Genomic DNA, 17,039 nt, shown 5'->3' with positions numbered 1-17,039 from the left:
CCTGGTTCTGCACGGGACTACTTAAGGGCAGGTTGTTTATATGCAAAGCAAACATCAATTTCTCTTTCTAAAAATGCTTGATTTTCTTGGTAAATTAGCCAATAAAGGAGTAGAGGAAAGTTTACAGTCATGTCTTTTTCTTTTTTCCATACTAAATCTAGGACCTTCATACTGAGCTATATCCCCTGCCCTTTATTTTTTTATTTTGATACAGGGTCACATTAGCTGTTTTTGCAACACTCCTGCCTCAGCATCCCAGAGTGCTGGGATTATGAGCATGTGTCACCACCCCAACCTTATTTCATGTCGTTTTAAAGTAAATTTCAGTGAAGACACCCAGGTGACAGCCAGCTTACCCTCTAATGAGGGTATACCCTGAAAACTACACAGGTAGGGGCTTCTATGATTCTGAGAACATCACAGTGTGTACTTATACAAAGTCAGATGATGCAGCGAAACCCACACTGCCATCAGCTCCCCCCGCAGAGTACCCTCCCTTTACATTCACTCCATCGTTCTCATCATTTCTGAAGCAGCTCTGGAAACTGAACATGAATGTCTTTATGAAGCGATCAAAAATACAGTTAATTCTGCTGCCAAGTGCCATCTAGTGGAAAGGTGAGCTCATACAAATACAAGCGTGTCTTTATTCATTGTAGTCACAGGATCTGGCACCTTCCCCTCAGTCAAAATGACCACAAAACATAAGTGTTTTGGGGCTAGGGATTTAGGTCAGTGGTTCACGCGCTTGCTTGGTAAGTGCAAGGTCAAGAGTTTGATTCCTGGTACCAAAATAAATAAATGAGTAAATAAATGTTTTGAACTGATTCAGGACATTCAGGGAGCCACAGCAGTGCAACTAAAGACACTCACGAAAGAAGACTTCCAGAACTGCTTTGGAAAGGGGCAAGAAAGACGAAATTGTGCTCAAAGCAAGAAAGAGTTGTTTGTTATTGTTGTTATTTTGTTTCAGTTTTGTTTTATTTTGAAAACAGGTCTTACTACATAGTTCAGGCTGGCCTTGAGCTCACTATGTAGCCCTAACTGGGCTCAAACTCACAGCAATCCTCCTGCCTCAGCATCCCCCGTACAGGGACCACAGGCATGTGCCACCATACCCACAGCAAGAGGGAACACTTTAAGGGAAATTAATGGCAATATCTTTTTTAAAAATTTTTTACTGTAACACATTTTTAAAAATTCAAACATAAACCACATTTGTCACGTATGTCTCATAAAATGGTACACCCACACTGGAAAAGTCTAGCATTTCTCAGAAAGTTAATGATATTGTAATCAGGTGATGCAACAACTCTACTCCTCTTACACCAAGAGAACTGAAACACCTGTCCACATAACAACCTGTCACTCATGTGCACAACAGCATTATTCGGAAGAAAAAGTCAAAACTGCCCACGAGCTCATCAACTGACTGGTAAGTCAACACAATGGAATATTTGGTCATAAAAAGGAAAGAGCTACTGATTCATGCAACAGCATGGATGAACCTTGGAAATGTTATACCAAGAGAAAGAAGTCGGGGGCCAGGGATGTGGCTCAGTGGCATAAGCGCCTGCCTCGCAAGTACAAGACCCTGAGTTCCATTTGTTTCTGATACAACACAAATCTTGGTAAGAGAAAGAAGTCAGTCGCACAAGGCCACATGTCACTCATCCCCCAGGACAGGCTAATTCACAGAGAAAGTAGCTTAGCAGTTGCCAGGGACTTTGGGGCGCGGATGGTGACCACTTCCAGCTACAGTTTCCTTTGGGGTGCTGAAACACCCTAAAAGTAGACAGTAATCATACTTTGAAGAGAACTGTACACTGTTCTTAGCAGGCGTGGATTTTTTCCAAAGCTAATAAGCAGATTTTTGTGAAGACTGGCTACGATCACCCCACCCAAGCCCGTCAACCCTTTGTATGCTTTCCATGTCCTCCTCCAGCCTATACATGTTTGTATTTCACATGTGTATAACTCTTACAAGTAACCAGTGTAAATTTTCTGATTGCTATATGGCCTTCAAAAATTAGAATTAGACTGGGCATGGTGGATGGCCTGTAATCCCAGTTCTCGGGAGACTGAGACAGAAGGATCACTGCAAGTTCCAGGCCAACCTAGGCCACAAAGTGAGTTCAAGGCCAGCCTGAACTGCAGAGTGAGACCCTGTCTCAAAAAAAGAAATCAGAACTAAATGGTTGCAATAAGGTGACATCTATAATTGTATTAACTTTTCTCCCTGCATATCCTGTTGAGGTGTTATTTCACCATCCACAGATAATGTTGTAATATGTATATAAATAACCTGCCAGGTATAATGCCATATATCTGTAATTCCAGTGCTGGGGAGGCTGAGGCAGGAGGATTGCTGTGAGTTTGAGGCCAGCCTGGGCTACATAGTGAGTTCAAGGTCAGCCTAGACTATATAGGGAGACCTTGTCTCAAAATAAACAAACAAAATATGTATGTAACATAAAAAAAAAAACCAATGCAGTTCTTTTCTTCTCTTGAATCAATGAATAGAAGATTTCCAGAGAAAAATTACTCATAACAAGCAGGACAGTTTGAACCCTAATTCCCTTTGGAAGTATCACAGATTCATGCTGCTGTAAGCAACACACAGATGCTCTCAGCAGACATCATCACTTTTACACCCACGGTGTGATCAATGTTAAAAGGTCTTATCAGAGTAATCTGAAATCTTCCTTTTGTTCTAAACCTTTGGTTACTTGAGGGCTTCAAAATCCACGGGTTTTATGCTTTTAAACCTTTGTTTTCTTTTGCAGTCCTCTATAGTTAAAAATTAGAGATAATTATTTTCAACTTAGTACAGTTTTAGTCTGACAAAAGTAGAACATGTACAAAACTGTTGTTTTCTAATATCCACATATGCATGTACCCACTTGCCAAAACTGGTTGCAACAGCTACAACTGCTTGAAAAAGAACAGCATAGAATTCCACCACTGTGAAAAGAAAAAAAATCCACAATACTCAGCCACTTTTGGAACTGCAACAGCTATGACAAGTAAAAGCACAAGCACGGAAACGCCTCTCTCGACCTAGAACAAGTGGTCTTGTGTGACCTTGTACCTCTGAGCCTCTCGATGAAACACAATCCCTGCTGTGCAGGTACACAGAGCAGGGCTTGGGGGAAAGGAATAGTCATGAGGGCGCCCTCATAACGTATTAGCAACCTGCAGCAGGGCGGGACGAACTAGTCTAAGGCCTCTTCTCACCCCTCCTTCTCCCGCCCCAGGAGGGCAAGGTAAGAAAACACCTGGCAGACACCAGTGTCGGTGCCTGGATTCTGGATTCCCAGCCTCCCGAGCATTGACACCCCACCACCACCACCAGGTACAGGGGCTCACACTCATGAGGGCTCTCCTCCATCTCGACGCCTTGCTATGTTTTAGTCTGAGACTAGGTCTCACTAAGTTGCTCAGCCTCAAACTTCAGTCCTCCTCCCTCAGCCACTCAAGTAGCTGGGATTAAAGATGTGTGCCCCTGCACATCGCATAAACTCCTATTGATGAATTACCCATTTTATTTTGTCATAGCATAAAGAAAAACAAAAACTTTGGAGAAGTAATTTACCCAAGAACTTGGAGAAATCATTGTTTACAATCACTATGGAAATCAGTGTGGAGATTCTTCAAAAAATAAAAGAGAAATTCCATTTGACCCAGCTACTCCCATTAGGTATCTCCCTGAAAGAATTAAAAGACATATCGCAGTGATCCATGCATGCCCATGCTTCTCAAGCACAATTCTTAACAGAGAATTCTTGGAAGCAGTCTTTGTATCCACCAGTAGATGAATGGAAAAAGAAAATGTGGCGTGTGTACACACAATGGAGTACTACTCTGGCATAAAGGAGGATAAACTTCAGTCACCTGTAGGAAAATGGATGCACCTTGAGACTGTGTTAAGTGAAATAAATCAGGCACACAAGCTTAAATATTGCATAGTTTCTCTTATATAAGAAACCCAAAGTAAAATAAAGAGCAAAATAAAAGATGATGGGAAGTAGAGAGCTAGACCCTTCTCAAAGGGAAAGGGAAGCAAGACATGAAGGTAACTGCAGGGAGGGGAGAGAAAATGGATGAAAACAGGAATGGAGATGTAGCATGTGCATGTGCCAGCTCTGCAAAGGAATGGGGGCATTCTGCACCCCCCCCATGCACTAATAACATAAAGGTCCAGAAAAAGGAATAACATTATAATAAAAATAATGGGTAATGAGGCACCAAGCACGCCAGGTACTAACAGAAGCACTTTTACCGTCACTGTCATACTAATTCTTACTATATGTACTATACACGTCCTTTATAACTCAGGAAATACCCTCATTTTACTATGAAAACACCAGAGGTTCAGAGAGGGTAAATTACTTCTCCAAAGCAGCCTCAGGAAGCACACTGCTCCTAACCTTCAAGTAACAGGAGGGATCCTTTCCACAGCATGAATTTAGAAAGAACCATTCCACCTAGGGTGGTGGCAAGGCTGTTTAAGAGTAAAGATAGGGTAGGGGTGAGGTATTAAAAAATAAAATAAAATAAAAAAATAAAAAATTAAAAAATTAAAAAAAAAAGAGTAAAGATAGGAGCTGGGCGTGGTGGCTCACGCCTGTAATCCCAGCACTCAGGAGGCTGAGGCAGGAGGATCATTGCGAGTTCGAGACCAGCCTCAGCTATAAAGTGAGCTCAAGGCTGGCCTGAACTGCATAGAGAGACCCTGTCTCAAAAAGAAAAAAAAAAAAAAAGAGTAAAGATATGCAGCCTAGGAGTCTGAGGCAGGAGGATTCAAGCCCATATCAGGTAACTTCACAATTTAGAAACCATCTCAAAATAAAAAATATAAAATGGTTAGGGATGTAGCTGTTTGTGAAGGACCTGGGTTCCACCCCCAGTACAAAAAAAACAAAAACAAAAACCAATTTTACGGCTGCGGCCCTTCCAGGGGGAGAATCAGCAGCAGCTCCTGAGATCCGCACCATGTTGGAACTTACGACACTGGGAAGCCAAGCAAGCACCTCCCCTCCCTGGTAAGTAGTGGTGGTCTGGCAGACTGCGGCCCCTCCAGGGGGAGAACCAGCAGCAGCTCCTGAGATCCACACCATGTTGGAACTTAGGACGCTGTGAAACCAAACAACCAGCCTACCTCCCTGCTAAGCAATAGTGAACCTACTGATGCATGACCTAGGGTCAAATATCCCACTTCCCCTACCCCCGTTCCCCCACCACCACCACCCATTAGCAAATGGGAACCAGAAATCTGAGCATCTCCTGGGAGGTTGACCATAGCAAATAAGGGGGACTTCCTTCTACCATCTCTTTGAAGGCAAATATTTTTATTACTGTTTTGCTCTTTTCTGATTAATGATACTACTCTATTCAATATTTTGTTTTGATAAGTTCTATAGTGTTCTATATTTCATCTCAATTTGATATACGTGATTGAAAGAACTATTATAAAGATAACAAAATATGGCTGGACCGAAGGTAGGGAGTTCACAGTCAGTACAGATTGAACTCCTTGTTTTACTCTTTCCCCGCTTCTCACTACTGCACTTGACTAGTTAAAAAAAAAAAAAGATAACAAAATATACTGTGATACCTATTACTGTTATCCAGTAACCTGCCATGAAGTTCTGTACCAATTTCACTGTACGATCTTAATTGGCTTTATTCTGTCTTGTTCTGTTGTATACTTTCAAAATAAAATTAAAAAAAAAAAAACAATTTTTCCATTATGACAGCAGTATTTACAACCTAAAGAGGGGAAAGCCATATCACTCCCATTGCCTATCAACAACCAATCTGACCTATGCCCTCTAAAGCCTGCCCACTATCAGTGCCCTAGCCCCCCTTCCAAAGCCTCCTCCCTCTACTACTCCTGCACATCGACATCCCAGGATTGCCAATTATGTGCTGTGGAGAGAAAGAATCATTTCCAGTGACCCCTGTGTTTAATAAACACACTTTACAGGGCTGGGGGTTTGGCTCAGCAGCATAAGCACCTGCCTTGCAAGCAGGTGGTCGTGAGTTTGATCCCCGGTACTGGTAAAAAAATAAATAAATAAACACACTTCACATCCTAAGTACATCTTATTAGAACAGTGGTTTACTACCAGTCTGTCACACACATATGTACATTGCATGCCATTTTATGTCTCTGTAGTACACATCCAGTGTCAGTCCAGAGACTTGTTCATAACAAGGTAGGTCAAGAGCAAATAAAACCATGAACTGGGTTGGCTCGGTGTAGTTTGTGGATGCTCCTGGTTAGTGATTATTTTATTGTGTTTAGACTTGCTATCATTAAAATAACTGGCTCCTCACAAGAATATGGAACATTTCAGAATTTAAATAATCCCGAGGTCCCACCTAATGGGAGCATCAGGTGGTTTGTAACTCTCACAGAGCCCAGAGAAAAAGCGGAACCCAATCCTTTCTCACTTTGTCCAGATGGCATAAAGCATAGCTTCTGGCCACCTCCAGCCTCCCTAGACCCACAGGCTCCACAAACCAACGTGGCTCTCCATCAGAACTGTGAGAAAACTGAGGAAATGACACACAGATTGGCAAATGGACACAGGCGTCAAATATCCCAGGAGCAGGGGCCTTGCACAGGCAAGCCAGATGCTCCAGCACAAGCTAAGGCCCAGCCCACAGACATGCCAGGAAAATGCGCAGACCTGCTCTGTGAGCAGAAATGAAAAGGGCCAAGAAAGTACCACCCGCAGTCCCAAACCCCATCCTCCCTCACATAGAACAAGCAGCTCTTTAATGGGCGGACACATTACCAAAGCAGAAGAGAACCAAAGCCAGCTAAATCAAAAGAAATACCTTGCATTTAACTTCCTGAGGCTTTCAGTAACCTAGATACTAATGCTCTTTTTATAAAATACCCTCCTCTACTCTGACCACGGCAGACTAAAAATCTCAATCATTAAGCGAAAATAAAACAAACTCACACAGACTTATTTTCTATGTAGCAAAATACCTATCAAGGAAGAGTTTGGATCCAAGATATCTAAAATATTCACATCAAAATCACATGACAAAAAGCAATAAACAAATGTGACTATCTGTTTTCCCAGTGATGCAGCTAACCTTGGAACTGGAAGGCCATCCTGCTGGAGTGGAAAGACCCCAATCCAGAAGTCAAGGATGCAGATTCTAGTCCCGCAATGGATGTTAAGTACCTAAATGGCCCCAAGCAAGTCCTTCCTTATATTCTCTTCTTCTAGCGGTTTACTTTCCTTAGTCAGTGTCTTACCTAAGCACAGAATGATCCTTCAGGATCCCAAAGCCACTTATGCAACGATGCAGCTCAGGAGGTCTCTGAGGGCGGCTTCCTCATAAGTGCTTCAGCTAACTGGGCGTGGTAGCACACAGCTGCACTCCCAGCACCTGGGAGGCTGAGGCAGCAGGATCACCATAAATGAGGGCAGCCTGTGCTACATAGTGAGTTTAAGGCCAGCTAGAACTACATAGTGAGAGCCTGTCTCAAAGAAACAAAACAAAAAGTGACCCAAGTAAATCTTATCATCTAGTAAAAAAACTGACAGACATTAAACTAGAAGAACCTCAAGCTGCCTGCACCTTCAGCTAGAATCCTAAGATATGTGGATATTTCAAAACAATATTCTAAAAACATCAGGGCTGGGGACTTAGCTCAGCAGCACAAGTGCCTGCCTGGCAAGCGTGAGGTCCTAAGTTCAATTCCCTGTACCAAAAGAAAAAAGAAAAACATGCAAAATTATAATAGCTTAATGGATTTTACTGTGTGTGCACTCATGCAATACAGGATCATAAAAATAAACAGGTTTACTCCCTGGGACAGCTTTCATGCCTTTAATACCAACAAAATATCCCCCTCAATTGTAAGCAAATAAGAACACTGAATTTAGTGAGGAAAAAGTTTTCATATTAAACTCATAGCATACTAATATGGAGAGATTTACTGAGTTAGAGAACAGCATGGTTAACATCTGAATTGGAAACTCTACATTACATGTGTGCTTTAAACACTATCTGGCGATCCCACCTACTCCTAGCTAAGACGTAATCAGAAAGAAGCCTGGCTGTCCCTAGCAGCTGTAAACAGCAGGCCCTGGGTACTGGAATGCACCACTACAAAGCTCAAGCAAAAACACTAAAACAATAACTACCAACTAACTCTTCCAAGCTGCCTCCATGTAGACAGAGAGGTAGTTCCAGGTGCCCACAGTCTTCTGCAAGAAAAATTATGTCAGGTTAAATGAGGAGCCTCCAGCATGCTTTCTGCACAAAAAGGCAGCAGCCTAAAGTTCTCATAATCCTCTAGTGGGCTTTACTAATTTTATCTTCTTATTCAGATTTGTAAATAACTACAAGACTAATAAAGAAAAGACAAAAAGATTGTATGGAGTACCTGGGAGAATTGTAAAGGATGCTTACTAGCAACTAAGTCTTACATGGTAATTACAGAAATCAAGGTTAAATAAGAAAACTGAGTTTGACAAACTACTACTGTGTGACCCCTTGCCACAAAAGAGGTAAGAAACCAAGTGAAACATCGTTACCTAATTTAGCTGTTAGATAAACAGTGGTAGTGCAGCCTGGCTGAAACAGCACACAACTACAGAACAGGATTACTGTAAAACATTCTCAGAATCAATCCTGGTGCCTGGTGTACAAACACTGTAAACACAATTTATTGGGCTTAGGTTCAAACAGACCAAAAACTGATTTGTTTCACAGGCAAAAATGTGGCTATCAACTGCTATCCGTATATCACAGAAGCACGGATTTAAATGCCATATAGATGCTTGAATACAGTACACCTGTGTTCACTGGCCAGCAGCCTCTTAGGCAACACTGTGACAAATGATTACACTTCCCACTCAGTAAAACAGGAAAGTAAACCTGGGTCAAGGGGACAAGTACAACAGGGTGGTTAGGAGAACAAACTCTGGGGCTGCAGACCAGCTCAAGCTCGGTGGGAGGGCAACTGCCTCGCCAGCCTGAGGCCATAGGTTTGATCTCCAGGCTCCCCCAACCTCAGGAGGGAGGGGAGGGCTTACAACGACAAAGTATGTCAGCCTTGGTGTCACATAGCCGTTGAGTCTAAACCTCAAACTGAGAAATCACTGTGTGACCTTGAACAAATCATTCAGTCTAAGCCTCCAGGTCCTCATTTGTAAAATGGAGACAATGCTTCACCCAGCAATGCCAGGATTTGACAAGGATTCACGGAAAGCGCCCATCCTGCCTGGCACAGAGAAAGCAGGTATGCAATCAGCAGCAGCAGCAGCATAATCAACCTCTACAATCAGCATGAGTACTGTTTTCCAACCTCTAAGAAAGCTAATAGTTTCCCAGTACCCAGGTAAAAATGTGTAATTATTATAAAGACATCCACACATACTTCATAAAGGCAGCTTTTCTTTCCATATTATAGGACTTTCTATTTCTCCTTGTTTAGTAAGGAATAGTTCAGACTAATTCTGAACAGATTTACACAGGGAAGCTTCCACACAGATCTTAAGATGGGTAATTTTCTTTCCATTTCTTTATTTATTTTTAAACAGTAATTGTCAAAGAGGTCTGGATTAATGATCTAACCAGTTTGGGATGAATTACAGCTACTACTATTAGGTATGTTTGTTTGGTTTTTGTTCTTTTGGAAATGGAAATGACAGAAAAGGAAAGAGAGAAAGAAATTCTTCAAATTACCTCACACACCCTTACTCAACACAGAAAAATAACAAAAGATTGACTGTTAAAATTAAGTCATAACTGAATTAGAAAATGGGCTGTAGCTCCATGATCCAGTAGCTTGCCTAGCACATTTAACACACTGGGTTCAATTTCCATGTTTAATTCAATTTCTATTAAAAAAAAAAAAAAAGGAGAAGAAGAGGAAGAAGAAAGGAAGAAATAAAAAAAGAACTGGAAGACCTGGAAGAGAAAGAAAAAGAACCTGGTAAAATGTTTTCCCAGGTAAAAGCCAAGCCAGGGAGCCAGACAGGGTGGCACAGCTGTGATCCCAGCACTCGGGAGGCTGCAGTAGGAACACTGCCCTGAATTCCAGGCCAGCCTAAACCACACAGCAAGAATCTGTCTCAAAAAAAAAAAAAAAAAAAAAAATCTAAGAAAGGCCAAGTGAAAAACCAATTATTCCTATGGTCTCAGTAATAACCACCATCCCATCCTTCTAAAGTCATGGCTTACATTTCCAGTTTATAACCGTCGCTCTCTGATATTTTAATATGCCATAAGCTCAAAAGTACATTTACCTTATACAATCGTCCTAACCAAATATTCTACATCATTTTCACTAAGGACAAAAATAAACTCTTAAGAATTATTATTTTTCTGTAATTCACAGGAAATTATTAGTAATTCAATCATTTAAAAATACATTCCAAAAAATTTTCTTAAAATACTTTCTAAAAGATAGAAGATTTGGGTAAAAAAAGTTTTTCATGAAAATAAATCAGTCATAGATTTGTTCAAAGGCAACCAAAAACAAACTTCAAAATAATACAAATTTTAAAATTGAGTAGGGGCCAGGTATATAGCTCAATGGCATAAGCACCTGCCTGGCAACCACAAGGTCTTGAGTTTGATTCCCAGTACCAAAAAAATAAAACAAAACTGAGTAACAGCAGGATTACTGAACTAAGAAGTGAAATTAAACTTTCAACGAAAAAAGATTATAAAGGTAAAGAAAAGATTCCAGCATGGAAGCTGGACATGATAACACACAACTATAAGCTCAGCACTCAGAAGGCTGAGGCAGGGGGATTGCCAGGAGTTCCAGCCCAGTACAAAGTAACAAAGGGTTACAAAGTAAGTTCAAGGCCTGCCTGAGCTACATAGCAAGATCCTGTCTCAAACTCTCCCCTCCAAGAAAAGATTCCAGCAGGCAATACAAACTAGTGTTATCAATAATCTATAAAGTGATGAGGAAAATCTTGAATTTAAAGAGAACTCATAATAAATTATCTGTATTAATACTGGAAAACTTATCAATAGAGAATTTCAGAGGTATTTTTAAGCATTTTAGGGCATCTTCCTGTATTACAGACATTACCACAGAATGAAGACCACGTTGGTTAGGTACTGTAATTAACAACAGAAAAAAAAATGACATTCCTAAAAGAAACTGTAATAGGGATAATGGTCATTTTTTTAAAACCACAAGCATCCAGAAGAATCTCCTACTTTTAAATGCAAATCACCAAGTTCTGAAGCACACTGCTCTGTTTTTATATGAAAATGACTGCACTGTAGTCCTGCTCTAGAGAAGACACCCACTTGGCCAGGAAAACAGGACAAGCATGCATTTTGTGTGTTTAATGACTATGTCTAAGACGCTGTCACCAGGTACATGACCTTTTTCAGAAGAAAGACCACGGTTAGCGATCAAAATTGAAAAAGCTTAATTTTGAGGATTGTCATGTCATTAAAGGTTATACACACATTTCAATACATGCACGAGCATCTCTACAATTAACTCAGCATGCCCTGGTTTGCAAAAACACTATCTAATTACTGGAAACTTGCCAAATTTCATAAAAATAATATACATTGCTATTTACCTATTCATGACACGGTAAAACAAACAGTATCAAAACACAAGAAGTGATGTGCTATGCACACACCTCAGGTTCTGCGCTTCTTTTTCTGCGCTTCTTTTTCTTCCCCGTTAAACACTCAACAGAGGGTGAAAGGGAAGGCACACTTAGACTTAATGTATCAAGTGATCAAGGTTAAAAAAGAGTACTTTTAAACTAGAATGAGTCAAGACATAAAGAAGCCATAATTAAGGAATCCATCCCTTTGTCAAAGGTTTAAGCTTTTTGCTAAAACCACATTTGTTTTAGGAAATTATATTTGTTGTCAGGCAAATAAAAACAAATAGTGAAGAAAGCTAGACATACAGCCTCATAGAAAGTTAACTTCCAAGCTATATATTAATAACGAACTCTGGTTTTCATAAAGCCCTTTTTTCTAGCTGAGACAAGTCAAATCCAAAATAAGTGAACTGTTTTTGGTGGCACTTGGCTCACCCATCCTCCACCCCCAAAGGCAGGACTCAATCTTCTGTCTCCAAAGGTCACCAGACAACCAAAAACAGAAGCTTACAAAAACTGCCTTTCCAATCTTTGAAACATCAGTGTGGAAGTTTAGGGAGGAGGGAAAGGATTGCACTGGGTTTAGAAGAGCTATTTAACAGTTTTTCTAAGTGCCTGTGATCAGTATAGGCCACCCAAAGGACATGGCCCTAGCCAACCCCTACTTTCACCTACCTACTCACAACCCAGATAACCAGCGCAGCAGAATTCCCAAGACCAGAGTCCCCCCTCCCCGCAATGGGGGGATGTTATGCACGGAAAGTATAAGACTTTCTGATCAAGGGGAAAACGAAGCGTTGCAAGTGTTTACTAGTTCAATCCATCCCGAATCCATGCCAGCCTTTCAACTCTGCAATTATGAGAGAGGAGAAATTCTGGCCGACTTGCCTTGGGGGTTGGTCTGAGGGATGAGGATTCAAGTAGAGAGGTGAATGGAGAGAGAAAGAGCAAGCCAATGAAAGATACCGAATTTCCCCACCTTTCTTAAACTCTTCCAGCATTGCGTCCAACTTGGTGTCATTGAAAACGAAGTGCAAGGGATGGTTATAAAACTTGGTGATGGTTTTTAAGGGAGTACAGTCATCTGGATCCACGAAGGCTAAGTCCTTTACAAAGAGCAGGTCCACGATGTTGGAGCGCTCTCCCTCAAACACTGGAATGCGAGTGTAGCCGCTCTCCATGATCTCCGACATAGTATTGAAGTCCAGTATGGCCTCGCCGGTGATCATGAAGCAGTCCCGGAGCGGAGTCATCACGTCCTCCACAGTCTTGGTTCGGAGCTCCAGCGCCCCTTGGATTATGTTCAGCTCCTCCTTAACGAGATCGTTGTAGGGATCAGTGACTCGGAGCATCTCTAGTAGCTTCTCCCGGTTGTACACAGTGCCTATCTCCTGGCCCAGGACACAGTCCAGTAGCTTGCTGACCGGGTAAGACGCGGGGAAAGTCATCATCATGAAGAACTTGGTGAGGAAGATGGTGTTGGCCCCCACTGCCAGGCCGTGGCGGGAGCAAATGGCTTGCGGGACGATCTCCCCAAAGATGACGATGCCAATGGTGGAGACCACCACTGCCACGAGGCCCGAGCCGGCGATGTCGTCCAGCAGGATGGTGAGCGTGGTGTTGACCAGCACGTTGCCCAGCAGCAGCGAGCACAGCAGGTAGTTGCCCTGCCTGCGCACGGGCTCGATGCGCTTGGCGTAGTTCTTCTCCTTCTCGGTGCCGCAGTTCTGCACGATGCGCAGCTCCATCGGGTCCAGGGCCATAAGCCCCAGGTTGAGGCCGCTGAACATGCCAGACAGGCACAGCAGTAGCGAGATGAAGATCACCTGCAGCCAGAAGGGAAGCAGGAACTTCTTCTCCTCTCCCACGATCATCTTGGTGTCCTCGCCATCGTGGTAGATCCAGGTGGTCTCGGCCCATGGGGGCGGCTGCAGCCCAGCCACCCCCGCGCCGCTCTTGGCAGAGCCTGCGACCCCCGCGGAGCCGGCGCCGCCGGCGCCCAGCGCGGGCGTGGACAGCGACGTGCACAGGTAGTAGGACTTGCTCTTCTCCATCTTGCGCAGCGGCTTGATCTCGATCTCGATGATCCCCGAGGTACGGCGGTTAAGCACGATGTGCGGCTGGATGATGATATCTGAGGTACGGATGCCGCAGCGCTGCGGGCCGCCGTCGGGCTCCGGAGGCGCGGGGCCCCCCAGCGCGCGCTCGCCCGCGCCGGGCCCTTGGCGGCCGCGCTCTTGCTCGGTGAAGGCGATGCGGGACCACGTCTCGTTGTTGATGTTCTGCCCGTACACCCGTAGCTTGACCTTCGTCCGCTCGCTTACCCGCAGCGCCCCCCCCTCCATGAAAGACACGTCGTTCGTGTCCTCCAGCCGCAGCCCGATGATCACCGTCTCCTCGTTCTCGCCGGCCGCCACGCAGCTGCCCGCGCTACAGCAGCAGCCCAGCAAGAGCACCGGCAGTAGCCGGCCGGCCGCCACGCGCAGGAGCCCCCGGCCGCGGGTGATGAGGCCGCGTCGCGCCGCCATCTTCCGAGTGGGCAGAGCGGCGGCGGCCTGCCCGCCCGCCATCTTTACTCCGGGTTCACAGGCTCCACAGCCAATCACGGGGCGGCTGCTCCCGCACCCGCTGCATCCTTACCCCCAGCGGCTCGAACCCCGGCCCCGGGGCGAGACCGCGACAGAGCGTCCGCCTCCCTGACTGAAGCCGACTGGGCCCGGACCGGCAAAGGAACCTAGAAGCTCACGGAGGAGGGCGGGGGGAGGGGAGTGCCCACCGCTCCCGCGACAGGCAGACCGACAAGCCAATCATGAGCCGGCGTCCACCTTCCCAGCCAGGAGGCTGGGATTAGGGGCGTGATTGTGCGGGTACCACAGGCCAATGATGAGGCGAATGGGAGGGGCGGTGAGGACCAGCATCCTCCTCAGCACGCCAAGTTTCCAACTGAAAGGCGCGTGACTCTTGTGTATGTGCGAGGGGAGAGGCGTGGCCCGCCGGGACCCGCAAGCCAGTCAAGAATGAGGACCGGCTGGAGGGGGTGGGGCCATGTGTCCTTCGGCCAATGGGAAGGAGCGGTCTGCGGGCCCCGAGTGACCCTTCGGCGCGAGGCTGCTCTGCACTTGTAGGACAGAACCCAGAAAAGCCGGCTAGAGACTGCTTACGGTGCACACAGGCTTAAGAAGAAATCGCCGCTTCCCTACCTGCGGTGCCCAGCACCGCTACTTGTGCGGCGGGGTAGCCGGCCGATTCCCGAGCCGCCGTCCCGAGCCTCCCGCCTGTCTCCTCTTCGGCTCGCAGTCACGTAGCGCCATCTGCCGGCCCCAGGCGCCCCGTAGCGCTTTCTGGGTTTGCCACAAACTTGAAGGTGTGCAGGCTTTGGGATGGGGAAAGTTAGCAGGGCAGGCTCCCGAACATCCAGTCTGAGGAAGTCCACGTAGTTTTGCTAAAAGTGCTATATAGATGCCCAGGACTGTATCCCATAAGCGCAAAACGCGAAAGGCGAGATAGGGATTTTGGGTTTTTTTGTGTGTTTGTTTTGGGGTTGGGTTTGTTTTGTTTTGCTGCAGACAGGGTCTCACCATGTAGTTCAGGATGACCTTGAAGTTACTATGTAGCCCAGGTTGGACTCACACTCATCGCTATCCTCCTGCCTCAGCATCCTGAGTGCTGGGATTACAGCTCAGCTAAAATTAGTATTTTTAACCCATACCCAGGTAAGTCTGACAACAGGATGAAGTCAGCATCTGAAGCAAGCCCATAAGAGCTCATTCCTCTTATTAGGTGTTTCATTAGTTTTACATTAATTTTACATAATACTGAATTTCCACGTGGTATTTTTATATTTGCGTATTTTTGCATTTTATCCATCCCTTATGACCTTCCCCACCTTTATTCTGCCTGTCTCATAATAGTCTCCTTTCTACTCAGAAGAGCTTACTCTGGTTACACAGACCCAACCCTGCTAGGTTCGCAGGTGGCTGGGAGAAGCGAAGCCTGGGGGACGTGCAGAGTTGCCACCCGACTGACCTGATTTCCTCACAAGTTAAAAACTGGCGAAGTAGTCCCCTCACTCCCCCCCCCCGCCCCCGCACCTGTTTCTGTGCTCTGTGAGCACACAGCCCTCCATGCTTGTGTTTACTGATGTTAATTTCTGGACGCACACTGGGCCTTCTAACAGGCCTCTCCCCCTCTAGGCCTGTCCCTTTCTCAGGCTGGCAGCCACCATCTTGTTAAATCAGGTTGGTGACTCCCTTGTTCGAATCCACACTGCCTTTTCATCACAGAGCAGCCAAAGGCCCACAGTCCCCTGGGCGCTCTGTGGTCTGAGGCCTGCCCGATCCCTGCACCCAGAGCCCGTCTCTCTGCCAGCCCGCGCTCTCCCAGGCTTTTCTCTGTAGTTCCTCAGTTGCACCAAGGCATTCCCGCTGGAACCCTGAGCTTGCTTTGTTTCCCGCGCTGTGTCCCTGCTATACATACAGCCCACACTGTCAGCTCTGCTCGAAGGCCCCCCCATTCCAGACTTGCAGATGCCATGCCCTGCACTCTGCTTTGTGTTTCTTCAAAGCGGGTCATCAGTTACTGATGTGCTATGTCAAATATTCATTGGGTTGGCTATGTCTCCGTCCACTAGAATTTAAGCTCCTGAAGGGTAAGAATTGTGTCTGTTTTGCTCAGCAGGGGTCAGAACAATAGTAGATACCCAAAACAATATGGGTAGGCCCTGGGGGACTTCTTACCCCTATAATCGCAGCACTCAGGAGGCTGAGGCAGGAGGCAGCTGGGGCTACATAATGAATTCAAGGCCAGCCTGGACTACATAGGAAGAACTTTCTCAAGAGAAAAAGAAAGAAGCCAGAATGTATAAAGTGTTAATGTCCTGGCTCCAGTTTCTAGCCCTTTGGTTTCTAGTGCTGTTTCTCCTGCCCCCAATTCTCATACTGCTATATTCAAAAAATAAATTCAGATAAAGGAAACCAGATTCACAGACTTGGCACAATGACAAGAATGGCACTGTGGCACATGTCTGTAATCCCCGTGATATAGAAGAAATACATTCCCAACCTGCTAGATGTTAGATGTGCCAGTCCATGGTCCCACCCCTCAAGGAATAAAGACGCACACCAAAGGAAGGCATTAGCAGAGTTTTATTGGGAATAAGGACAGAAGAGCTACTGGACTTCCAGGAGGAGTCCTGAGTGAGGTGGCCACCGAAGCTCTTTGTCACAATTTGGGAACAATGTGGGTCACAATACCATTAACTGATAGAATTACAAGTATAGCCAAGGTGCACAGAAAAAAACAAAGGCATTATGGGAAGAGATGGTCCAGATTCTCTGTTCACCCACCTTTGGCCACTAATGGCTACCTGGACTGACTGGACCAGGTGATGCTAATTACAGTATAATCTCA

The 17,039-nt window shown here is 45.1% G+C and overlaps 1 protein-coding gene across 4 annotated transcripts in view; it reads right to left on the bottom strand.

Annotated features, from left to right (window-relative positions):
* The window catches only part of Cnnm2 (cyclin and CBS domain divalent metal cation transport mediator 2), a 162,818-nt gene extending 148,331 nt beyond the window's left edge, over positions 1-14,487 (bottom strand). The window contains exon 1 of one of the 4 annotated variants that reach the window (XM_063244627.1): positions 12,610-14,487. In XM_063244627.1, the coding sequence (XP_063100697.1) occupies positions 12,610-14,200 (1,591 nt within the window). In that variant the 5' untranslated portion in view covers positions 14,201-14,487. The remainder of the gene's footprint in view (positions 1-12,609) is intronic. The other 3 variants (XM_063244626.1, XM_063244625.1, XM_023567318.2) reach the window with 3 other exon arrangements.
* Positions 14,488-17,039: the final 2,552 nt, after the last annotated feature.

Source organism: Cavia porcellus, unplaced genomic scaffold, assembly GCF_034190915.1.
Source record: "Cavia porcellus strain 051 isolate PalLab524CR breed Dunkin Hartley unplaced genomic scaffold, mCavPor4.1 scaffold_2, whole genome shotgun sequence".
In the NCBI taxonomy this organism is placed as follows: domain Eukaryota; kingdom Metazoa; phylum Chordata; class Mammalia; order Rodentia; family Caviidae; genus Cavia; species Cavia porcellus.
Note: the sequence above shows the minus strand (reverse complement) of the source record. Positions and strands in the feature narration are given on the sequence as shown.